The sequence below is a fragment of the Acanthaster planci genome, linkage group LG07 (genome assembly GCF_054643075.1).
Source record: "Acanthaster planci isolate LZ-2023a linkage group LG07, COTS_SCS, whole genome shotgun sequence".
NCBI classification, from domain to species: domain Eukaryota; kingdom Metazoa; phylum Echinodermata; class Asteroidea; order Valvatida; family Acanthasteridae; genus Acanthaster; species Acanthaster planci.
The window spans coordinates 11249709-11275676 of NC_141783.1; the positions used below are offsets into that span (position 1 = coordinate 11249709).

The following is a 25968-nucleotide window of genomic DNA, read 5'->3' on the forward strand; positions in this document are numbered from 1 at the left end:
TCTCTGGATGATGTCATGCTGAGGCCATGCCGTCTAAGTTTGTCCCACTGTGACATAATTCTTTGCCTAGCCCAGTCGTGATTCAGTTGTCGCCCCAGCGCAACCCAATTACCGCAGGTGAACTTCCGAACGGCAAAAGTTGAGTGGTAGTTTAAAGGCGTTCTCTCTTCAAAAAGAAGGCTTTAACGGATTTTGTCCGAAAAATTCTGGTTTATTGTGATCTGTACTCATGATCGAAAACAGATATTACGCCATTCAGTCAATTTATATTGGTATTTAGAGGAAAGACTCGGAACTCACAAAAAACGTGCGTACGCGATATAAAACGGAATTTAAAATCTAATTAATTCTAAATAAAGAGTTTCCACTGTGTTGACATGTGTTCCTGTCGTTTTGACTCTGTAGAAAGAATGATAATGGTTTTTATTTCAAAGATGTATAGGCCTAATTAGTATTCTGCACAGGCAATTAATTATGAATTTTGACGGGACAGCTCAAAACTTGTTTTATACTATAAAACCGTTTTCCGGGACATTCTAAACTGATTATGTCAAGAAAGATGAACTTCGATGTTTTAGCAATGCGGTTTTGTGAGACCAAAGCGTATTTGAACAATATAACAATACACTGTAAAATAAGTATTAGCCGTCCACACCGACATTTTTGTACCCAGGGTTACATACAGCGCGATGACATTCACCTTTAATAGGAACTGCAGGAGAGGAAACAAGAGTTGAAGTGTGTAAACATCTGGCCTACCGGATAGTCGTGGACAAAAGGGCACAGTCAGGTACCACATAAAAAAATAATAAAAATAAACGAGGAAATAGGACTCAGGAATGAACTTGGTCGAAACGTCTGATGAAAGCAACAAACACGATGCCAAATTAGGCGTATGGTAATCATTTCATGCATTCGACCCACACCTGTACTCTGGCGTAGTCTTTGTTCTTACAAGCGCAGGGTTAATTGGTTCGGATGCCCAAATCCTAGGAGGTGCATTAAGATCGACTGATTTGATATCATTTGATCGCGTGAGCTCCTCTCAAGCACGCATGTCCGGCCAAAATGATCTGCAACTTCATTCTTGGGTGCTACACTCGCTTTAAGAGGTCTGAACTTGACCATAGCCATGAATAAATAAAAGTAAAAAACCACTAATCTGTAGAACACTGGGGTCATAGAAAAAGCTCAAATGCCACGATTAGGCCGAAAAGAGACAATTTGACGATGGTAAACGCGAGGATGTTGAGTGGACGGCTAGACAGGTTGAAACAATGACGTTAGAACGCGAAGTAACGGAAAATGACTTGTCCATATTCCCACGCACACTTGGACACCTTTTTCTGTCACCGTGCAGATCAGGTTTCAATAAAAACAAGACGATCGAGCGAATTGCAAAGTCACCGTTGACCCGTTGCATATCGTTTATACTTGACAACCTAACACCAGCGTCGCGTATAAAAGCAAGGGTGAGCTCACGTCTGTATATCAGACGTCTGCAAGACACATTCTTAGCGAATCAATCTTGACAGAAGCGAAGGAGTTAGTATCAGAGCTGTCTAGTTTCTGCATAATTCTGGCCATGAAACATTACTTGACGAGACTGTGCTTTCTTTTGCTCCTCTGGAGCACCGATGCAACTCGTCCAAGCCGGAGGGAACATCATGAAGTCACCGAAACAGATCTAAGCGGCACTGTGGTAAGAAACTACTATAGCTATCGATCTTTCCATTTGAGATGCCATCTCGGAGTAACTAAAGCGTTAAACTAGTTGTCGACAGCGTAATGCCTGCATATTGAAACCTATACTGCCACCCCCCAATATTTTGCAGGTTAAGTGAAAATTGCCATGTCCGTACCTCAAACTAACATGAACGTCGGTGAAATTATCATGCGTACGTTAAACTATCACGTACGTAATGTGGAGCTATTACGTTCGTACGTGAAAAATATTTTCAAGATGTGTGGCAGATGGGGTAATAATAATTGTCCAGTCTAATGGCTTGCACTTAGATGACTGCCATATATACATGTAGTCGAATCTGACAAGAAATTAAGATACACGCCTACTGTACTATGTACCTCTAATTTCTTAAAATTCTTAAGATTATGCGGTGAAACGACCTAGGCAGCTTTTTCCTCTTTCTTTAGAGGTACTTGAAGAAATACGGCTACATGAACACAGGTGAGAATTCTGGGAGACCCATCAGTTCGACTGATGACCCTCGTCTGAGTGCAAGCATACGGCGGATGCAGCACTTTTTCCATCTACCGGTTACGGGCAGACCAGACCGACAGACAGTCGAGATGATGAGGCAACCACGCTGCGGGTGTCCAGACGTGGTGGCCGGTGGGGAAGGGGCTGGTGAAGTTATGATGAACATCGAATTGCCTCTGCAGTATAGCATTACCGGTCGAAGTTTCAGGTGGACAAAAACAGACATCAGTTACAAGTAATTGAATCACTCTTGTTATGTCACCCTGTTCAGAAAACTTGAGAATGTACAGTCATGTACATTCTTTGTAAGACTGTACAGCTAACTGTACATTCTTAGAAAATAATGACAGACCATCAGAATTGACTTGATAGACACAAAAATAACAGTTGTCACACTAAATTAGTACAACTTCAAAATCAACGGGGGAAAAAACCTCGTTACATTTACGTTCACTGTTTTAGAAGTTCTAAGAGTTGATGTTCTCCCTGAGTTATTCGATTTGCCGCGCTAACACTTTGGTGCCAATTACAAAATTTTCACTCTTTAAGAGGAAAACACTTTGCACTTCTCTCATGTTCAATGTGTCTTATTCACTTTTATGCAAAATCCTTCCATTTTCTTTTTACAGCATCATTTTCGTCATTTTTACTTGATATTCACCTGCTAGTTGTAACGTACAATTCTTCTCATTGATCACCGAATTGCTGTCAAAAATTCACACTTACATGTAGCTAATTTACTTCCACCTTTACCTCAGTTTTAACTCTTCCTCTACTATTGAAGTAAGTATGTTTTAAATATCACAATAACGATGACAATTCATATCTACCTTTTGAGAACAAAATTAATCGTTTGGTAACTTACCCATGAATACTTCCCAGATGATGGCCCAAATGCATGTACATGTATTTTCCAAACGAAATAATTTCCTCCGGTGACCGAGGGATTTCGACGAGTATAGCCTCCAGCATATAATTCCAAGATCACAATTATGGTCTTCATTTGAAATGACTGTGAACTGTGGTTACCAAATTATCCGCTCGCCAAACTTGCTTGTTGGCGGTGTAAAAAGTCCTCAACTTGAATCTGCATGGTTTGCTTCTGCAGCTAACTTCCACAAATCCACGTGGAATCGTGAGGTTATGAAGACAGTGTGCGCCCTATGATACACCGATGTTGCACAGCACAGTGTATATGAATGAAAAAAATCTTGTGCATTCAACCGAAGAGTTGCACAATAATTAATGGCTTGGGCCCGAGTAAAGCGTTCATTTACATGCAGATTTACTTAGCAATCCAACGTTGGAAGATTGATCGGATTCATCTCACAGCTAAAGCCGCCACACTAAAGGCATTTGTTCTCTTGTGCAATGGACAACAGTAGAGGGAGGGACGTGGTTAAAGTCGGAGAAACGACTCGAAGTGGTAGAGATTCTTACAAGCAATGTCCTTTAGACTTATTTGGCACCTTATTTGAAGGTTTTTGAATCGAAGTTTCTCGGGGGACGTACTGGGTGTTTGAAAAAAGGCTTCATGAGTACATAAAAAGCTTATTATAGAAATTATATGTTACCTTTAGTCCGAAACTTTCACTGCGTAATGTGTTATACCCTGTTCAGGGAGGAAAATCTAAAGTAAATACGGCAACAGAAATTTTTTTTCCGTGACTGTAGACATTTGAACTATCCGTCGGGCCAAAATGCTCTGCAGCCGCAAGAGGTACGCCGAATCATCAAGAAAGCCTTCAAAGTTTGGAGTGACGTCACCCCTCTAACCTTCCGAGAGGTCCAGGACCCGTCTCAGGGGGCCGACATCAAGATCAAATTCGGCAGCAGAATGCACCATGCAGAGGAGCCGCAGTGGTTTTCCTTTGATGGGAAGGACGGCGAGTTGGCGCACGCTTTCTCCCCTAATAGCTTCTGGGGCGACCTGGAGGGTGACATTCACTTCGATGACGATGAAATGTTTACAGCTAACGGCCGAGTAGGTGAGACTGAGCACACCTTAACCTAGTTTAATGCTCACCCTTATACCGTAAGCATAAAATCCCTGCTAACCGTGTTCATTTTTGTTTGTGGAGCATCTGCACACTTTAGGCGCAGATTCGGTGGGTGGGGTGGTCAACCCCCTGCTCTGAGACCAAATAAATATATAAATAAAAAATAAATTAAAAAATGACAAACAGTACGAAATAAAGTAGGAGCACCAATGGTATATGAAGTACCAGTGCTGTTACCACAGAATGAAATCACATGTACGGAACTCAATGGGTGGCAAAATCAAAACCAACTTGGTTAGCGAAAAGGCCTGTCATTAAATAGCGCTTGTCAAAAAGAAAACTCGCAAACGCAAAACTTAACAGGAGTATCATTTTTATGCAGGATATGCCTTGTTTCTAGTCGCTGCTCATGAGATCGGACACAGCCTTGGCTTGGCTCATTCTGACGATCCAGATAGTCTTATGTGGCCAAACTATATGCAAGTTCCCGTTAACGGTTACCAACTACCCCAAGATGACACGCAAGGAATACAACACATTTACGGTCAGTGTAAGGATGGGTGTGTGGTCGAGGGAGCCAACGTGGGGTCCACTTATCGGTGTAGCGACGGGCAATTAACCTTACCGAAAGTCATCCTAAGATTTCCAAAAGTACAGATGTCGTTCGACCTTCTGTGAGGAGCATCACAGTCACACAAAACAACTCGTCTTCAGCACGAAGTTAAAAATAGCTTTCCGTGCAAAACGCTCACTTTGAAATAAGTATTTAGAGCAATGTGAGTTTTGAATGACAGAAAATAGGAACATGTCATGACGTCAGTTAGTATGCAAAGGAGGGGGGTATCTTGCGGTCTCATTTTTCAGGGGAGTTGGTCATAGATTCAAACAATCCAATGATCCGATCTCCTTAGGCGTAAGACTTGGTGACCGACCTGAACCTGACAGGGCAGTAGCCGTTCCAACACGGCGCACGAAGCGACCGCCGGACGCCGTGTATACCATGTGCCACGAGCCATTCACTGCTCTGTTGAAAATGGACAACACGCTTTTCGCATTCAGGGTGAGTTTGTGGGCGGAGCGGGTGTGATTTTCAAATCAATACACATAATCTATTTAAAAGCCCATAGGTCTTGGTTCTGAATGTATATAAGAACGATGGCCAGGATGAAAGTTTGATTGAACGAACAAGCTAAGTCAAGTCCACCACAATCCCTTGTAAACCATGGGAGTTTCATGTCACCAGCTATTCATACGAATATTGACAAAAGCATATCGTTTTCATTGTTTGTTACTTATGACTGGATTTTTGAAAGGACTACGAACGGACTCGTGATGGACTGCAACACCGATAGTAAGACATAATCTTATACGTCCTGGCTATATGGGTGACTGCGAAGTTCTTCGCTAAGCCCCCCTTTCAGAGACCTGAATACTGAGGCACATAAAGTGTGAAAAACCCGTAGTAGGGCCTATATAAAAACCATCAGGTTCAAGCATTATTAGCTTCATGGCTGCTTCCTAAGATTTGTCACTGATCAACCACACCTCGCTCACGCAGGACAATCTGGTCTGGCTGATCCGCATCAGCGACAGACAGCTGCTGTCTCCTCCCGGTGGGGAGCGAGCCCAACGATACTGGAAAGGATTACCGAAGAGGATAACGGCTGTGTACCAGCGAGGGGATGGAAACGTGGTCTTCTTTAAAGGTGCGGACGATGTTTGCAAGATTCACAATAGTGCGCCTCCAGGAGTTTGCATTGCATTGGCCAATCAAAACGCACGCAATCTGTCGACCCTTTCCAAACGCGCGTTGGGTCGACAAATTTCGTGCATTGTGATTGGCCAACGCGTTGTGAAACGCACGTTTATCAAGTCACTAAAGGTGTTGGTAGTCTCAAAGTTGATGAGGGCGATAGTCTATCCGAAGAATGTCATTGATGGCCAACACTATGAAATTTTGCTTCTCTTACAAGGCTCCAAGTACTACGTTTACAATGGCAAGCGTAGAGTCGGCCAACCAAAGAGACTCAGTGCAATGAGAATCAGACGTCCCCCCATGGCTGCACTCCAAGCCGGCCAAATGGCACCTAACAAGACCTACCTAATACGGGGCGACCAAGTGTGGCTGTATGACGAGGTGACGGAGTTTGTGGAGGCAGGTTATCCGCGACGTGTCAGTGAGGTTTGGGTCAATCTACCAACTGGGGTGACGGGAGGCGAGATGCTGAATGACGGTAAGCCTCGGTAGCGTGCTCATGCCACCCACAAAATCCTGATCACGGGCTACTCAAACTGAGACAAAAAAAATTCGTCATCATTCGTCCCGTTGCATATGACTGGGCTATTGGAATGAAAGGATTTGCAGGGTGTCTCCAAATGACAGGATTTGACAAGGTCGTTCCTCACACTGACACAATCCTGTCAGTTTGACATACTGTACTATCTTGTCACTTCGAAATACGACCTTGTCATTTTGACGCAATATTGGCTTGTTACACAATTTTGCCAATGTTACATAATACATGTATCCCGTTTTATGACAGCATTTCGCTAATTTGACATGCCATGTTGTCAATATGACAGCTTTCTTGTTAGCATAATTTAGATCTTTTTCAGCACGAATACCAGCAGTTCTATTTTCTCTAAGCCAGGACGTATCTTTTAGAAAAGTCTTTTAAAAGGACGGTGTCGTCAAACTGTATCAGAGCTATTAGTCGACGCTTTTACATGCATTTCAATATTTGCAGGCTCTTTCCTGTTTCTGAAAGGCTCTCGGTATTTTGAGGTGAACGTCAACAACCAAATCACGTCACAACGTGGGAGCAGAGCCCATCTTTTCAGCGTTGACTTTCTCGGCTGTTCACCTTAATCGGGCAAACGTAGAGCACGATTAAAGTGAAAACGTGCGGTAACACATGGGATCAACTCGTGAGTTTGCGTGGTTCTGAAAAGCTGTTTAAGTTTGTTAAACTTTCAAAAGTCGGTAAAAATACAACACATTGTATCATGATACCGATGAGATTTATTATGAAGACAGTTAATTCATTTGAGATTTTGGGCGGTCTAGAGAGTACTTACAGTAGGCCTAGTTCATACGGTGAACACATGTACATTTACATGTATTAATGTGCTATGTTATAAGATATAAGCCCACATGTAGTTTCTATTATGCTTCAATAAGGTGTATATCGGTAACCAGAAAATGTATGTTGAAATGTCAGAGAAATTCATAGAGAAGAAGATGAAGGGTGACCGAGAGCGTCGTTACGAGTTCCTTGAAAAATACATGAAAGCTTTCTCGAAGGGCTCGGTTTCCTTGTTACCTTACAACGCCGTACACGATGAAATCAGAACTTTTACAGTGAAAGGTCCAATTACACATATTATGACGTGAATGGGGCCAAAAAACCAAACAAATCAGATTCCCTCAGATCGGCCCCTCATGCTGCGTGGGCAGGCATTTCGTTAGGAACATTAAGTTTTGAAAACCAGGCTTCAGGGCAGATTTTCAAGTAATATAATTTCTTCGTCATGTATCGTTATCATAATGAAGGCCAATCAGCAATGGATTTTATCATTCTTTTGCTATTCATGAAAGCTTTGGTGACTTCCAATTACCGACTACCCACTGTGTGTAACGCTATGTGATCTTTGCCTATTGCAATGGATATAACGACCTTCTGGTGTCAAATGTAGGCTTATATCACGTGTGTCTGGGAGACAGACCTATTAAGACTCATAACATAACAATTTTAAACACTTAAATAGGTACATTTTCCCACAATATACGTGGCTGTTTAATCTGTATAGAAAGTATACCTTCAACGCGCATGTGTGTCTAACAGGAAAAAACATCAACGGAGAATCACTTCAAGATAATAAAATGTAATTGGAACAAGAGGTGATAGGCAACATGGAGAAATTTCTATAGGAGTTCCACTGCAAGAAAACTGCATTAAAACGTTTCGCTTTCCGGCAGCTGGTTTTTGCTCCTCTGGAAATTGTTAGATTCTGAGGCAAAGACTGCGAAGGAGGTCATCAAATCTGTCAAGTTAGTCTAAATAAATGAAGCTTTATTGAACACTGAGCAGAGAGGACATACATCCGTGACTTAATGACAGCAAAATGAGAGACTCCCCTTTATGCTGGAAGGATGCCAGGCCGGTTGGAGAAAAAGACCATTTCACCTCAGGACTCAAAAAAACTAATTTTAGTTTACACTGAGAGGAATTCTGTCTGAAAGTCACCATCAACACCGCAACATCTGTTGACCACAAAGTAGACTGAAAATCGTTACCTTCGGCCTGTCAACTACAGTGCAGTGTCGTGTTTGAGTCTAGCACACGTCCTTTCACAAGGCCAGTCGTAAGTAACAGGGTGAACAATGACAAAAGGATGCTTTTGCCAAAACTCATTGGAATAACTTGTGAGCAGGCTGAATGACTTGTGATGAACTTTAATACAGGGACTTGTTGGGACTTGAAAATGGACTCGAATACAACACTACTTCACTGCATGCTAACAGAAACATAAAGACAAAGTCGACACTTCAGGCTGATCAGGTGAAAAACAAAATGACCAAGACAAAATGACAAAGACTCCACGCTTTGACGAGTAGGTGTACATATACTGTATCTCTTTGTTGTTGATGACGTGAACCCTCCAATGTGCCTGTCACACAACCAGTGACAAGTTGAAGATGACTGGGACAGCCATGACTTGGCTAACGGTTGAACTGGTGAAGCATCTCTTCCTTGTTAATGAGATGCGTGGTCTTGTTGACCAGCTGCATCAGTTCGTTTAGATTCATGGACCAGCTGTTCAAGATCTCGTTGGGATCTTTGGCGGGAGAGAAGTTGACGATGCCAGCCAGACGATCCACCTTGGCATAGATGGTTTTCTTGATGACTAGATTGGAGAGGAACTCCTCAGCCTCCTGTAAAAGTAAAATTCTTTAAGTATAAACATCCACTGTAGTTTGGCATTTCAAAAAATGGAATAGACTTCAATTGAAAAAGGCGACTGCCAGAAAAATCTGCACAACAAAATAGGGCATCCAAAATGGTACATAAGACAGACAATCCTCAGTCTAAAATCTTACAAAGTCTGACAGTAATGTACCAAACGATGTATTCTTAATTCACAACCTAAGTATATAATGACTAGGGGTGAACTTAAAGCTTACACTTTCATCAAGTTCTAATAGTTGTGCCATCCTCGTCAGTGTAATGCGAACATAGTACTTGGCCATAACCCGGATATTCTGCATGGAAAACAAAATGTCAAATGTTGACTGTCACACATCTCTTTGAAAAACAGTTGTTTTGGTAATCCAAGCTTTAATATTTGACCAGTTTATGCATACACTCTTAACTCCTCTCAACTCTTTTATGTGCATATGGACCAGTTCGGATGTTAGCCTCACTTCTAATATGACTGGATTTAAGCTGCATTTAGAAACAAACATTTCTAGTGTCACATGCAATTTAGATTCCTATGAGATCTGGTCCCCTTCCTTTGTATAGGCTGCATATTTACAATATTGGACTACCGGTACGTGTAGTACTAACAACGAGTACACATTTGACAGTCCTCAATTCACTACACTGGCTATTCATGTTCTACGCCATCCGTGCATTATGCGTACCCCAATGCGTGCCCCAAGAAAAAACTATGGAATGAACCCCTTGAAATTTATGGAATTTAATTGGAAATTTTGAACTTGTTTTGATTTATTGACTCAAAAGTTACTGTACATGTAGTTACGAATAGGATATGTTCTTGGCTAGTCTTGAATAACTGTTTGACTCGGAAGAATGGATGCTGAAAATGTACAACTTGCACATGTACTAGGATATGAACCTAAATAGCGTACCATCTCCAGTAGTTGATCGCATGAAACTTGTCTTATCTTCCAACCCGTATTAAGACTTAGTCCCAGCTTAAAGATCGATCTCAGCTCAGACATGTCCGAAGATCAATTTCACTTAACTCATCTTAAGCAAGATGTGTAAGATATACAGTTAAACAAGAATCTATTTATTGGATGAGGATGACCTTTCACGTTCTAAGCTGTGTCAAGTTAAAGGTGGCACTTTCATGCAACAGCTGTCAGAAATATATGTGCTCGTAGCTATTACTTAAGATACAATGTAGTCGATTGGCAACTGTTTTGAGTCAAAAATTTGTCTGCTGAAACTTGTCCAGCCCAAAGTATACAAGTACATGTATATGTGTATCTAGGGCTATGAAGATCCGATACATGTATCAGGGAAGATTTTCCCCAGACATTTAAACTAACATCCGTCCTACATCAATCTTCAACTGGAATAATTTCTTATGTCACACCAACATTAATCAAGGCCTTATTCCCCAGCCCAAATCTTTTTTGCTCGTTATTTTCTGCACGATGACTACAAAATTTAACCTACGTCTAGTACAAGATTTTTCACTGAGTGGTGATTACTACTGCCTACTCACCGGGTGTGGGGCTCCGATTCATTTTCAACTCTTTTTAGATCTCAGAATACATCGTCTTGTAAACCTTTATCTCCTGAAGAATTCTTTGTCATTAAGGCTATTTAGTGGATTTCTTCTATCTTGGAATATCCTCTCTTCGCCTAACTGCCTGCCAAGCTTCGCGATCAGCAAGAAACATGAGCACCATATTGTTGCCTTTCTCTAAAGTGTATGCAGATAAGATGACCCTAAGAGTTGTCAAAATGAGTTCGGCCTTGTTACTAAGGAAGTAAAGGTGTGTGGAAGGCATCAGAGTTTGGCGAAATCGATCCTAGGATGAGCCACAAGAAAGAATTACCCCTCCTAAGACGCTACTAAGCATTTTGGGAAATCGACTGCAAAGTACGGCAAGATTTCTCCCCACTGAACTCTCCAGCCCTGTTGTAATGGTCTCTACATTTCCAAGGTTTAAATTCAGTCACCTGTTTGGAATGAGGCAATGCTCAAGTCTCGCCAAGAGTTTGTCTGGTGTTACTCACGTGTTCCACTACCCTGTTTCTGAGGTCATTCCAGCGCTGTTTACCCTGGTCAGTCTCACTGAAGACGTTTGTGGGCGAGCTGTCGGCCGAGCCCTGCTTGAGCTCCTGCTCATAGATGGCGCACACCTGCTGCCACCTCATCAGCTCTTGGGTGGTGAAGCACTTCAGGAGATCCCTAAATGATGCAGAGAGGGGAATTCAAGAAAGTAAAGTTGAATGCTGTAGTAACAAACACAGCTATACCAAACATTCAGGTACAAATTTTTTGCACTTCAAATATTCAAATATTGTTCTGAATGAAAGAAACACATTTAAAACGGATGACAACTCAAGTCGAGGAAAACTGCATTCACGATGAAACAATGGCTGACATGATGGGCAGTTTGTGGGTAGCCCACAATGCATGTAAGCCTACATTTACATGTGTGTGTCCATTATGCGACCACGTAATATAAGACCAGCTGCTGAGCATATGTGACACTGGTGACTCTGGTACGGAAAACTTTACTGCATGATCATCGTTACACAGCTGGCAAATCTTATCTCAAAAATTCACCAAACACTCATAGAAATCTTCCATAAATATCTACATGTAGCTACTTTTGATTATTTTCAAAGATGCTTGCCTGACATTTCATTGCAAACTTAAACATTTATATGCCTACAGTGACAATGTATTAGAATGGTTCCCGGCCTTGCCCATTTATTAGTGTTCCATTTTACCAACAGGAACCAGTACAAGTGTACTGCATGTACATACTGCATGCAATGTTTAAGAGGTGACTCAAGGAAAAGTGGATTTCATTTTGCGGTTTCCAGTGAAGACTACCCAATAGGTGAACATCATAAAGGAAGATGAACATACATTGAACAAAATACAGGAATTTCAGTGGTTTTTACTTGTAACTTTGTATTTTGGGCTTAACTGTTGGCCCCAAATCCTTATACCAATGCATTTTGTGGGCGGGCCGCCAGAGGCTCGAAAGGGCTGGAGTTTGAATGGGAGTGTACATCTGTGACTGAAAACTGCTATACCGAATGGCTGCTGTACAAAATATTGTGTGTGGACACCCTTGTGTTTGTTACAGCGGTGTTCCACTTTACTTTCCGCACATGTGCCCTCTCAGCAGTGACAAAGAGGGATTCACAGATAGATACTTGCCACCTTGTGCCCAGTATGTATGCAACGACAACACAGACTTCCGTACATTCAGATGATAATTAGTCACAACGGATATACACAGTGATGAAGTTTTGACCAATGGCCTGAGTTTACTGTGAACGCTGTCGCGTTACTTAAAACGTTTTTGCTTACTGGCTCTGAAAATGGTTGCAGGTCAGAAAGTGTAGCGACTTAGGAATTTGTATTCAACTGGGGAGAGTTTCTTTAAATACCAACAGCTCATCTTTAATCACTTGCATATTTAGCAATTTTAACAAATCATAGGATCCATTACAAAATTCGCTCCTTCCATGAACTAGAAAATGCCTGATTTGCATTTAAAATGAAGACATCAAAACTGTCGAATGGTTCTGATTTGCTATTCTGAGATCTGACAAACAAGCAAACTTAATTTGCTGCGAGTAACAGTTCATCAGAGGGAATGTACATGTACTGCAGCCATCACAAGATATCAGTTCAGAGACAGTTAAAATAGGAACATTTCTCAGTAGGTTGGATCTGCAGCTTGTTACCTGTATTTGGTTACTTCCTCCAGATTCTTGTCCTCAGCTACTCTATGAATCAGGTCAGATTGTTCATTGTCAAAGGGCGCTAACACTAGATAGAGAATCACATGCTTCAGGATCTAGGAATGGTGATAAAATGCGAGAATGGAAAGGAAAAAAGAAAAGACAAATTCAGATTCAGGAAGCACAGATTGGGAATTTGAAAGTACAGGTCAGTGATCAAACTTTTCTCATTTCTTTTAGACCACACACTTCTGCAATCATATTTCCATCATTTTAGAAGATTGTTTAGAAGTTTCAACAGAGTAACGTAAGAACAAGAAATGACACTGGTTTATCAAGGTCAGGTCAGAGTAATGGATGGGAAATGATGTAAGATGGATGAATTGTACCGCCAACCTTCATCAATGGATCAGAAATCAATCCAGTTTCTATTTCAAAGCTGAATGAAACAATGTGTGGTCACTGGCAGGTCACTGCTTTATCGATACCAAATCCGCAAGTAATCTTATTTCCGCTGGGTTGCACTTTGTTACTTTCAGCCGATTCTTATTCAAACTATTGCGTTTCTTTCCATTACACTGACGGTAGCTTCATCTTCAACTGTTGAATTTGTTGTAGTTTGGTTGCATTCAGCAGTGTTCTCATTTCAACCACGGTGGTTTTCTGACGCATCCACTTTTTGCCAAGAAACACCCTGAGTATACAAAAGCGTTGCTATATGTACAAATGGCGCATGGCTCAGGACTGAAAAAGATTGGATATTTTATCAACTTCATTTGCTGGAGCAAATATTGACAAGTCTGTCAGACCTCCTTCCACTTGGTGGAGTCTTCCTTGATGATGGGAGTGTCATAAAGAGCTCTGTAATGTCTACAGATGTCCAGGTATGCACCCTCGTGCTGATCCACTTCAATCATTAGACGGTAGAACTTCAGCTTCTGCTCCTGTTGGCAAAAAAAGGGGGAATGATGGTTTTTGAGGTAGAGTATGAAATGCACTGGATTCTATACGTCAAGGACACTGTTTGCGAACATGTAAGAACAAACCACTGAGCCCACTTCTGTGTACCCTGTGAGAACACTAAGCTGATTTCCAAGGAGGGGGTGCAGACTGTGAGCGACTCAGTTTTTTAAAACACATGCCAATCCACTGGGTTAGTACATCTATGTTAGTGGGCAATGTAACGCACATGGCTATGACTGGCCAAGATACTTCTACTAATGGAAGTCGTTAGCAATTGGCTACATCAATTTCTCACTGATGCATTTATAATTCGGATACCGTCCATTTGGTCAGGCTTGAAATCTAGGCTGATAGTAGTTGCCAGAAAACACAGGATTGCTGTTAGGAGTGTTTAGCACTAAGGCTCTTTGGGAAGGTGCAAGTGCTTTTAGGTGGACTATCACTGTCACGCACTGTGTTCTATGACCAAGATTCTTGGATTCTGAATATACACGTACATGTACAGTGAAATAGATACAATACCGACGACTGAAAATGCAGTGTGCCACCAAGAGGTTGTCATGGAGAGGCCTTTTGGTAGTGCATTATGGGATAAATAGTAGACAAAGTCTCATTCGCTAAATTGAGCTGTGCGCAGGAAACTGTGATTTTTCCAAATGTTTGTTAACCACTACCAGCCGGGGACTCCGAAATCGGAGCCGGGGACTCCGAAATCGGAGCCGTATGGTTTATATGTGTGGCCGGGGTCTCCGAACTCGGACAAAGGAAACAGGGCCCTGTAACAAAAGACCGTACTCCGAACAAAAGACCAGGCTGCTGGGCATTACTGGCATTTTTCACTCTCAAAAGTGGTGATAATCCAGAGTTATTTGAAACCGTATACCAGGGTTTGGGGTATTTAGAGCAAGTGGATTACCACTGGGGACAAAAGCTCTCCACCACCGCAGCAATGAGCCACACAGCACCGTTGCATGCTAATCTGGCCCCTATTGAAAAGAGGTCAGCAGTGCACTGAGCCAGGTTCGTGAACAAAAGACAGTTGTATAACACCGCACAATCTGGGCTCTGTTTACAAGGCTGCAGGCCTGGCTGAAATATTCGGGCGTCAATGAAGGTCACCTGTCAACTAAGAGTAGTGCCTGAAGATTACTCTGTGTGGCTATAAAGGACTGTTAAATGGAATGATGAATTGTTGAAGGATTTTGAAAACGGAAAAAATGATAGTCATGCCGGCCCAGCATCCTCAACATTGAAAAATGCCCCGGCACGAAGTGGTTAATCTTGCTTGAAAATTTGAACTTGCTTAGTGCAAATTGGTGTAAGGTAATTAAAACGATGGTTTTTAAGTGGTGTAGGCAATGACTTAATCAAATATCCTCAAGTTATGCTCTGAAGTGTGCTCAATCACGACAGCCTGTCAACTGTAAACTGGAAAAGTTGCCTGTCTGTGGCAAACTCTTGGTGGCGCACTGTATTGTGAACCGCCCGTATTCTTAATGCTTTAATAGGCCTTCGGTTGGTTTGGTTAATATTCCGTTCTAAATTAGTGTGATCTCTGATAAGGCAATACCTGCACACTTGCTTCACTGGAGTCAAAAAACTTGGGGTTGATCTTCTTGCTGATGATCTGGGTACGGATGACATCCTTGGTGGTTAGACATAACCGCATCTGCTCCAGGATAAAATCGACCTTCTCTGTGCGCTCCATGGAGCCAAATGTTTCCACCTGAGACAGCCCAAGAGACAACACTTTTTTTTTACAAATCAAATCAGTTACTGGAGAAAGGGGGATAATTACATTACCATCAAAGATACCACACTAGTGGCTTGAAGCCATGCTCTGCGGTATTGCTAGCCTCCAGTGTTGTAGATGAGACCATCTACAAGACTGGACTCAAGCCCAGTCACCAGAACAGTCACAAATAATGGGACGAACAATAAGGAATTCTTTGGTTGCACTTCTGAATGCTCGTGACTTCCCTGACGGTGCATGGTTATGCGTACGACTTTTTCCAGATTTTGTTTTCTCCACAAATTAGAAAAAAACAGAACAGTCTGATTTTTAGGTGTCGAAAATCGGAGCAGTTCCAATTAAATTGCAACAGTTGGCAGGCATGCTATTGGCCTTACATGTACCAGTATTTCAGCTGGACTGCCGTCAGTAGCCCATTAATAAAAAAACAAACTACATGTACATACATGTAGTGGCTTGTTTTGCACTTATGTGTCAATCTGTAACGGGTGGTGCTACTAACAATTTCAAGTCTGGGCCACATGGCTGCAAATCACCATTTTCGAGAAATGAGTATGTATCGTTCCGGCGTCCAATAAATGCAATGATGACTCCACTGCAGCAGTATTGCATGTTGGAACCCTGTGGGGGGCCTATCGACTTCTTGAGAAAGACACTGTACAAGTACTGCTTTTTCTCTGCAGGATACATACAGTACACGTACCTGTAGGTATCTGTATAAAAGGTAGACTGTGCCAATCTGGGACTGATGCATAAATTACAATAACTTTGATCATGATGCAATTAAAAGGGGTTAGATGGGGATAAATGTGAAGCTCTCTAGAAGCACTGATATCAAGTATAAATGTACCAACCAGCATGTACTTGTTCAGTTGTTACTAGCACAGCAAATGCAGTATTTATTCTATTATTAGTTTTACAATTCTGTTCAAAAATATTACTGATTTCTTAAAAGTGCCAGTAGTACTGTACATGTAGCTCGTCCCCTCCAGAAACTTGTCAAAGACAGAAAAATTAATTAATACATTTACTCAGTTTCAGAAGTGGGAGGAAACCCAGGGGATAGATGACAAGTATATTCAGGAGGATTAAGAACCCAATCCACATGTCGACATGGGTGGGATATGAACCCAGGTCACAGAGCTGGAAGGTAAGGGAAATGCCGCTGTACCAACTTGGCTACCCTCAGCAAAGTACTTACTTGCAGTTCCTGTAAGATGGTAGCTGCCTCTGTGATATCACCCTGATCTTCCTTTATCTTGGGCGAGTGTCATGGTCAGACGAGCTCGCTCAATTTCCACATAGATCTGAAAACAATACGTGAAAAATGCCTTGGTGACATGTCCTTCCAGATCAAATTCTTGTCAAGACGATATGTGACTGAACAAAGTCATTGATGGAAGCCGGATTTGAGCCATCGATCTTGACACCTTCTGCATGTGGGAGTTACATGCTTGACGTCTTCCACGGAAATTATCAAGGCATCCTGAATTCTGTGCATGTTACACGGCCTGAAATCATACCAGATCACTTGGCAACAGCAACCAGTGTTCTCCAGGGCTGTTTTAGCAGGGCGGACCGCCCTGACAAAATTTTGGGCTGCCCCGCTAAAATTTTGCCGCCCTCCTAAAATTTGCCTGCTATTTTTTGAGCAGTGTATTTTCCCCAGAATGTCTACTTTCTCAAGTTTTTAATAAAAAGAGTTTTGCCGCAGTTTGTGGATCAAGTTTGAATTTACCGACAACGCTTATGATGCACTGACGGCGGTGATCGTTGGCTGCCTACCATTATGCATAGTCAATCTTTGTGTCCTGAAAAACCATCGCGTATGTTTTGTACATGTACACGTACATTGTATTGCGCAAGCATGTACATGTACACCCAGTGGTACCTGCGGGGCAACATTGTCTTGCAGGGTTTATGCGGGCGACAGTGGAAGGACCGTGCCATGCCTGAGTGGCACCCATGCTCTGCTCCGATGGAGGGATTGCTTCATTTTTATGATGTGAGCTGGAAATTGTAAACTTATCTTTGCCTGAACATATCTTTTTGGCTTTTTTTTTATTCAAGGGTGCATTTTGAGGCTTGTTTTTACTCTGCCTTATCACAGTCAACTGATCATTGAGAAAACCGCATGCTCTGCTCATCTGAAACATGTCTTGAGTCACCAACATGAGGTTCTGCTAAAAATGCTCCGGAAATTAAAATAATTTTATCATCAAATCTTCTGATGAAGAAACTCCTCCTGGAGAATATCCTAGCCAATATTTCACGTTGTAAATGCAATCAGATTTGGGGCCAAATTACAGACGAAAGTGGACTGGAAATTGCCCCAGAATCCAAAATTAAGGTAAGGGCTTCACGCTCACAATTATGTCTACCGCCCTGACAAAATTTTCGACCTTGGAGAACACTGAGCAATGTTAACAACGTTCCGCATGTGTTGTCTTCACTATGTACATGTCACGTAGACCTTTTTCACCCGCGTGACTAAATGTAAAGAATACCACGGCTTTAAAATAAAGTTTCAACCGTGCATTTCACGTGCCTGTAAGACAGATATGTGAACCAGTGGACCAAATTTCGAAAATTGTTTACAGCTATGTGTATTTCACCTGTCAGTAACTTTAGAGAAGGAGGGTGTTGATTAGTCTACTAGTAATATTATACACAGTGCCAAAGCAAGGCAATGTCAGAGGCACAAACTGATAAAATTTCTGTGATTTACAGAAACTTTAACACCAACACTCGAAGTGCACTTTGAGTTCTTTAATAGCTGTGTGAAGTTGGCCATACATGTACGTACCTTGCCAGCGGTGACTGTCCTGAGCGTGTCTATTAGTTTCAGCTTAGTCTCCAAATCGGGCGTTTTTTTCAACATAGCTGCATGCCTCTTGTACCATCTTCACTACGGCCTACGCACGGAAACAAAAGTTGCCGAAACAGTCCAAGGTCTTGAGTACTTACACCTGTTGCCCTTCACTCACTCGGAAGGAATGCAAATGGGTATGACTGGAAATTAGGCCTGTTTGATACCTGTTTTTACCTAAACCGACAAAAAAACTCACTGTTGCGTCAGAAGGTCATGCATAAAAAAAAGTCTGACAATCACATTGTCCAATCCCCCAAAGTGCTGCACTGGCCTAAAGATACTGTATGTCAGGTGAATCCAACTTGAGTCTGTCTCCAGTCTATTTTCTTAGCCCTTGACCCAGTAGAAAACTAAATTGTTACCTCAAAACAGCTAATCATTGTGAATTTTGAAGCATTTTTCACATGCGAAAATAAAGCCAACAAAAACATGGTGGTACGCACTGCACTGGTTACCATTGAACCATGGCTTGTTACCGTCAAAGGTGTATATATATAGTCAAGATGTCTAGTCAGATGGAATGAAACCAACAAAGTCAAGTTAAGCTGCCAAGTAAACTACATGTACATGTACCGAGCGCGTCCGCCTGCACACTTGCCCACATGGAAATTTCCAACACAATTGGAAGTTAAGACCAATTGGCAGCACAAGCAAGGAGCGGTGACTGGTGGCAACAGGTTAAAAAAACTGTAAATAATAGTTCATACATGTACATACATGTATGTAACAAGAATTTGTCAGAGTCATAAATTTCCTTGGGAATTTGCTTTGAGAACAGATCGTCATTAGGCGAGGGCAATACATACAGCTGCGCTAATGCAATTGCGCTAGGATAACTGCAATAACCATAAAAAAATTCAGTGGAATTAACTGGAATAAAGTTAGTCCCTGTACATCTTTGGGAATTCATACATGTATCATCAGATACAACATGCACTTTATAGTTGAATGGCTGAGCAGCTTTATTTTTTAATGTGGTGCAGTGCTGTAAACATGGTAAAGAACCAATTATCGGTATCTTAACACCGAATGCACTTGGCGACAACCTCCATTTTACATACATGTACATGATGCATATGTAAATTGGGTTATGACACGTACAGCTGTACATGTATATGTACATGTATGTGTGCCAAAGTCATATTTTCCCAACTTCATGTCACTGCTACTTTGCGTGGAGTTACCGGTATTTGAAGTTTTGGTATTAACATTCAACAAACTGCCAACAGCGTTCTATTGACTGAAGTGTGATCTTAGTGACAAACATGACCTTCCTGAACCCTCAAAACTACAAGGACACTGTGATTAAATGTTCAAAATGGGCAAACGAAATGTGTCTTGCGCATCACTGACAAGACCGGATGACTGGTATGGTCAGTACTCAGTCCGGCCAACAGCCCCTTGTATGCAGGCACCTGCAGTCCAAACTGGAAAAATCTGTACTGTGCAATGGCCCGTATCCAGATACATTAATGCATGTGGGGCACAAAGGAAAACTACCTGACAGACCCAGTGTAATTAATGCAATAAAGCTAAGTGTGGTGGAAGAATATAGGCAACTTTTTTTCAGGTACATGTAAATTGGACTGCTTAATATTTCAATATATTGTATAACAAAAGGTGCAATTCAATTTTCGCTATGAGAAAAATATTGCACATTATGCAGGGTTCTCCGCAGGATTTTTCAAAATTGTGGGGGATTTCAGTTGTGGTTTACCAACATTCTGCGAAGCCATGGCGTGGGGTCAAGAATCTAAACTGCTGCCAAAGTTTTGGAACAGCCCATTGGCACATGTACATTGTAGTATCTTATCACTCAGTCCATGTTTTAGATAAGTCTTAAATGGAACAGCCGTCGAGACGATGAGGGGTCAAGTGACATAATGTTCAACAACCTGTGGTGCACAATGCATGTACTGGGTAGCCTACCGATAGTATGTACAAGTACACGAAAAAATGCAGGACTATTAATTGCTCATTCGTCTCGATTTTCCGGACATGCAATCGGCAATATGTAAAATAATTCTGAGCAATACTATTATCATTATATTGTGCATATTGGGGATCAAAAAATGGATATCGGCCCGTTTTTTGCCTATCAGGCAGAATTGCGTATCGGGCCCGATATGCAAGTTTGTACATGGGAGAACCCTGTTATGATTATTTTGATATCAAATGGGCCTACTGGAAATGATACCCATTTTCTTAGTACCCTCAAAATGCATTCACATGTATGGTAACTGTAAAGTTGGCAATCTGGAGCAATAAGCTATGGGCCTTGTATGCACAGAGCCTTTGTCAGCCTCATTGACCTTTAAGTACCTGCTTCAGCTGACTACGCCTTTTGGTCAGAAGGAGTATGTTCTCATTCAACAGACCCCACTCCTTCGCCTCGTAACACATGCTGACGATGGCTACCAAGATCCGTGCTGTGGAGTGCATGTCTGCTGCCTAAGGAGCATACAAAGCAAGAAAACGGTTGTTACAGGTAACTTTGTCGTAATTTTCAACAGGCAGGAACTGTATGCTAATACCCTCCACACGAAAGACCCTACTGGTACCTGCAAAGACTCCTCAAGGACGGAACTAGAAGTACATGTACATGTATATGCAGAGGAAAATTAGCTGGATATTCTTTAACCCGTACTCCCTGGGGTATACAGTATGTAAAATCCCATTAGGAGGGTCAAGAATATGTTGATGCTTGTATCATAACGCATTTAGTGAGTTCCTGAAATCCTGCTAGATGCAGCACAGTACATGTGCAGTGCTCTGTTGCACTTTGCAATCAGTAACAGCCAGACAAACTGCCTTGTTGAAAGTGGTCCCATTGAACAGTTCCACTGTTGGATCTTAGGTGACTGGCAACTGCAGACTCCCAAGCCAGCCACTCTGACAAATGATGAAAACTGATGTGCCTAGCAGTGTATCTAGCCTAAATACCCCACAGAGTTAAGCCCCCCCTCAAAAAAAAATCTGCATCTGGTTTCCCAACAGACCTTAATTTTTTGGTGTGAACCTACAATTTTTATCAGCAACTTACATGACTTAGAAAATCAAATTAAAAATCTCTCAACAGTTTTTTTTTCCACGTCAAAATGTATGCATTTAAATGTTTGCAACTTTTGAAAGAAAACTTTAAACGAGCATGCTTTTGCACAATTTCCTGCCATAGCTCAAAGTTTATCGTTTGCTCCTCTAGATGCAGGGCACGTGCTTACCACACGATATACGGGCATTGTTCACCCCTTTCCCACCTTGCTAGTGTTGTGCACGGTAGTGTGCACTGTCCATAATTCTTATAAAATTGCCAAATGTAGATATTTTGATATTGAGACAACTGTTTATCACTTTTTTCTGCCAATATTTGGTAAAATGACCACCAAAATAAAAAACGATTCTGACAAACTGGTCAACGCTATTTTTGAGAGGCATTAATCGGAAACAGAAAAAGTTTTCTTGACCTCACAGTTAAAAGTTAGTTCATTTAGCAAAACACTGGGCGAGATCACTGGTTTGAGATGTTCATAACAAATACTGGCATTTGGGGGATGAACATGTATTCCGAGGCAAGTTTTAACTTCATGTACAACAGGGTACTGTACATGTACATATGGATACATGTACATGTTCAGATTCTCTAAAATAAACCATGTTTATCCTAAAGACTCACCGTCCTTGTCTGCTTTTCCAGGGACAACAGACTCTCTATCGCTTCAGACAGCTTGCCATCCTACACATACAAAAACAACATGTGAAAGTTGAACCATGATTGGTCATTGGAATGGAAGCAAAGTTGGGCAATCACAGTGTAGCTTTATCTGTGAGTGACAGGAAAACAAGAGGGAAATGATAGGAGCTGCATAGCGATTGGTCAGGCTGTCATGCAGCTGGCAGTGATTGAGAGTACATGTACATGCTGTTGATTTTCTGTAGTATGGATGGGCAAAATGTAAGAATTTCATCATTTTAATGAGGACATACATGTGGGTTTTAATTCTGATATGGGGGCCAATGTGTATTTCAGGGACATCACAATCATCACGATCATTTAAAACATGACCAGTTTCACTTTCCCATTTAATTTTCATATATATTTGTCAAATAATATGTGTTGATTACATTCAATTCATTAACATTAAAAAAAGTTCATTTACACAACAATTGCAAGGGCAAAACCTCATCGTTCCTCACTGTTTTTTCGGTATTTAGTGTGACATTTTTGAAGACCTGTTTCATATGACATTTCATACCACTGGCAAACCAAATAAATTGTTTATTTTCTAACTAACCTATCAACAGAGAGGTAAATTATGATATCGGATAAATCTCCAAATGAAATTTATTTCAATTGAGAATACAGAAGCTGTCATAATCTGATACAACAACGTAACATTTTGTTTCTCCAGTTGTTACGAAGTTAAAATCAGTTTTGGCTGTTAAAAACAAACAAAAAGCTGTTGCAAATCATTTCGAAAACCTAAAACATCAACTCTAAGTACTCCCCAAAATACCTCCTACTAACTTGTGTCTGAGATCCTAAACATTTCTGAAGATATCCCTGTAAATTCTCGTCAAAAAATATTTGTTACTTGCAAAATTGTTACGTTGTAACAACTTCCAACGTTCGCCTGAGTAGGGATCATATTGCATGCCTGCATGCATTGTCACATGATCGTCACATGACACAGACATGCCAAGTTGCCGCCATTTCTTCATCGTCTAGAAATTTTGATGGAAGTTTTCATTACTCACACCAAACCTTTTGACAGGCAGGTTGATGGCTGCATACTGAAGTATCACGTTTCGTCTTATCTCCTCACCAAAAGAGACAATACAAACGTGATGCTGGATGACTAAAACCACGAAGTATGCAGTCACTGTTGTGGATATAATTGTCTGATTTAATCTTATGAGGGTTATGGGAACATTCTGAACAAATTAGCCAGAATACCGCGGTATTGAAATCCAATACCGAATTAGTCAGTATTCCGGTATTCATGGATTGTTAGTCGGTGTTGCTCGGTGTTAAAAACAAAACCGCGGTATTCGGTAATACCGAAATACCGCCCAAGCCAAACCACAGCCCAGCAGACCCGGTCTAAATCCCTTACCCTAACATGTCATGAAGGGGTTAAATGGATGGAAAATGTGGGAGAAAAAAATAATAGGCCTAGTGCATGGACATTTTTTACTCAAGGCCATTTGGGAAAAAGTGTCCCCTTTTATGGGGACATTCTCTGTTTCGAGGGACTGGTGCTGTCCCCGAATAAAGGGAATTCTCCAAATCCAAGGACAGTCCCTGAGTTGTGATCTGTGCATCTACTGCTGGTGGAATAGTCATACATGATGTAGCATACATTGTAGGAGCACGAAACTTGCAAACTCGACATGCTCGAGGTTACCTTGGGGACGTTGGGCACTTGGCTAGTCTTAATCATGACGTTAAAGTATAACCCACACTTACTGGGTCTGATAAATACATGAACTGTATGCAGAATGTTGAAAAAATGCTATACAGTTTACAAATGAGCGGGCAATTCAACGTCGGTAATACTGCAACTGGTTAACACAAAATGCCAAGAGTAGGCATAATGACTTGCAGATTTCTATGTCCTCGAAAACGATACTCTGTTGGACGAAGAATAAAGTCTACCCTTGCCTGCCTGGACCAGATAAATTTTAAAACGACCAACCTTTGCAAGCTGCTGACATTCAGGGATTCTCTTGTCGACAGCCTCGCTATAATCAACTTCCATCTTCTGAAGTCTGCCATCTCCTGTTCCTGTGCCGTCCATTTTGCGTTTTGAGCATGCACGCGTCGCGTCGTGGTTCGGTTATTTTACTAATCTCAGTCCGTGGCCAACCTCGACCCCATGCACTGCGTGTATGTTCCTTAATTTAACGATTTTCCATGGAATGTTCGAAAATAAATCACACCCATGGGAAACGAGGTTGGTACACGACCGCAACAGTACTAGAGTGAGTACAGGTTGCACGACACCAAATACAGGCCCCTTGGAAAACACTGCAAATTTATGTCTATGGCAAAATCGGACAGAAATAACGCCGCCTGTGGATTCTCGTGAAGAGGTTGGCCTCCGTTTTTTGCACTGGAGATTCAAGATTATGGCCAGAAGATCACTTTTCGTTTCAATTTCTTGGGGGGGGGTGGGCCACGAATTCTTTTTTATTCGCCTTTGAACGAAGATAGGCTACTCTTAAAGTAGCAGTAAAGCTAAGCCCTCATTTCTGAACGTAGCCGCCCGCCTCTATCCAAAATAGGCCCGCAATTTGGGGTTTTTGTGAAAGAAATATCCCATGCTGGAAACTATCAGTCCTAAATTGGGAATTTATAGAGATATTTCTGTAAGGAACCATACCGGAGTAAGGGCGCCCATATCCCTGCAATACACGTCATGGAGGTAATTAACATAAAGTTCATACTTTTAAGGCGCTTTTTGTGCACGAGGTTTGGTCTCTTGGCTTTGGGGTATCGAACCTAGATTGTAGAATGTGCACGATCTTCTGTAGGAGAAATTGTACGATTTACAGGGCCCAATGTGGTAACTGTTTTCTGTATTACGTGCCATACTTTATTGGTCAGCTAGCCATGTGCCCTGTTAGTATTAGCCTTTGGCCGTCCATTGTAATTTGTATTATTATTTAAGGTGCCGTCTAGAACTTACACTGCACGAACTGTTCTCATATTTAATAGATTGTAGTTCTGGTGTTAGACATCATTTTTTGTTCACGTGTTCTCCAAGTGCTCGTTCCTCCTCCTACCGTCCAACTCACGTGGGGCTGATCCGCTACATTTCTATGATACCTCCTGATTATGGCCTGTCTTATGGTAAAAATCCCATGGGATCACAAAAAGTAATGACCTCGCGGGCAGAAATACCAAAGCAGAGAAAAGAAAGTGAAAAGTGAAAAGAAATCCCCTTTTAACTATTCAATGAATCCTCTCGTTTCCATTGCTTTGTGACATTGGATGTCATCACAGAAAACATTCCATATGTATAACGCTGCACGCGTATATAAACTGGGTGAGCGTATTTGTCACGTCGTTCAATATTAAGTCGCAACTCACCATAAATTTGACTTGTTTCAAACTAAAGCCCTATCAATGGATTTCGACTAAAGATCAAGGACAAAACACGACTAACGACTTATTTTACGTCTAACGGGCCCCAGGCATAGGTATAAATTCAGACCATGCGCATGTATCCTCTTTAGTTCACGCTCTGCCCTTTAAACTTCACGTCAGTCCAATCTCGCATATATTAAAATTCACAATTCCCGTGACGTCATCGTAGGGGCACAACACTTGTCAAAAACTACATACCATGAACCAGTTTGAATTAAGTTATGCATCTGGACGTTTTTTGTTGTCAGGTTTTATTGAAGTTTTAGTTTAAGGATTTTTTCCTGGCAATTGTATAATTACATAATAAGCAAACATCAAA

The 25968-nt window shown here is 41.5% G+C and overlaps 2 protein-coding genes across 2 annotated transcripts; one reads left to right on the top strand and one right to left on the bottom strand.

Moving 5' to 3' along the window:
- The first annotated feature begins 1421 nt into the window (after nucleotides 1-1421).
- On the top strand, nucleotides 1422-8121 carry LOC110973691 (collagenase 3-like). Its single transcript, XM_022224699.2, has 8 exons — nucleotides 1422-1702; nucleotides 2155-2456; nucleotides 3896-4209; nucleotides 4604-4765; nucleotides 5133-5281; nucleotides 5780-5927; nucleotides 6195-6455; nucleotides 6969-8121. The coding sequence occupies exons 1-8, from the start codon at nucleotides 1586-1588 to the stop codon at nucleotides 7088-7090; spliced, it is 1575 nt and encodes a 524-aa protein (XP_022080391.2). The 5' UTR covers nucleotides 1422-1585; the 3' UTR covers nucleotides 7091-8121.
- Nucleotides 7987-24354, bottom strand: psmd12 (proteasome 26S subunit, non-ATPase 12). Its single transcript, XM_022224700.2, is given in 13 exon segments — nucleotides 7987-9157; nucleotides 9407-9484; nucleotides 11220-11394; nucleotides 12915-13027; nucleotides 13721-13855; nucleotides 15445-15600; nucleotides 16829-16888; nucleotides 16890-16934; nucleotides 18434-18499; nucleotides 18501-18542; nucleotides 20822-20950; nucleotides 22173-22232; nucleotides 24196-24354. Coding segments are annotated over 13 exon segments (1374 nt in total). The 5' UTR covers nucleotides 24298-24354; the 3' UTR covers nucleotides 7987-8944.
- Nucleotides 24355-25968: the final 1614 nt, after the last annotated feature.

Coding starts and splice junctions, on each gene's coding strand:
- LOC110973691 (XM_022224699.2), top strand. CDS start 1,586: ATGAAACATTACTTGACGAGACTGTGCTTTCTTTTGCTCCTCTGGAGC. Junction 4,766..5,132: donor AGGAATACAACACATTTACG/GTCAGTGTAAGG, acceptor CGATCTCCTTAG/GCGTAAGACTTGGTGACCGA. Junction 5,928..6,194: donor AAACGTGGTCTTCTTTAAAG/GTGCGGACGATG, acceptor TTCTCTTACAAG/GCTCCAAGTACTACGTTTAC.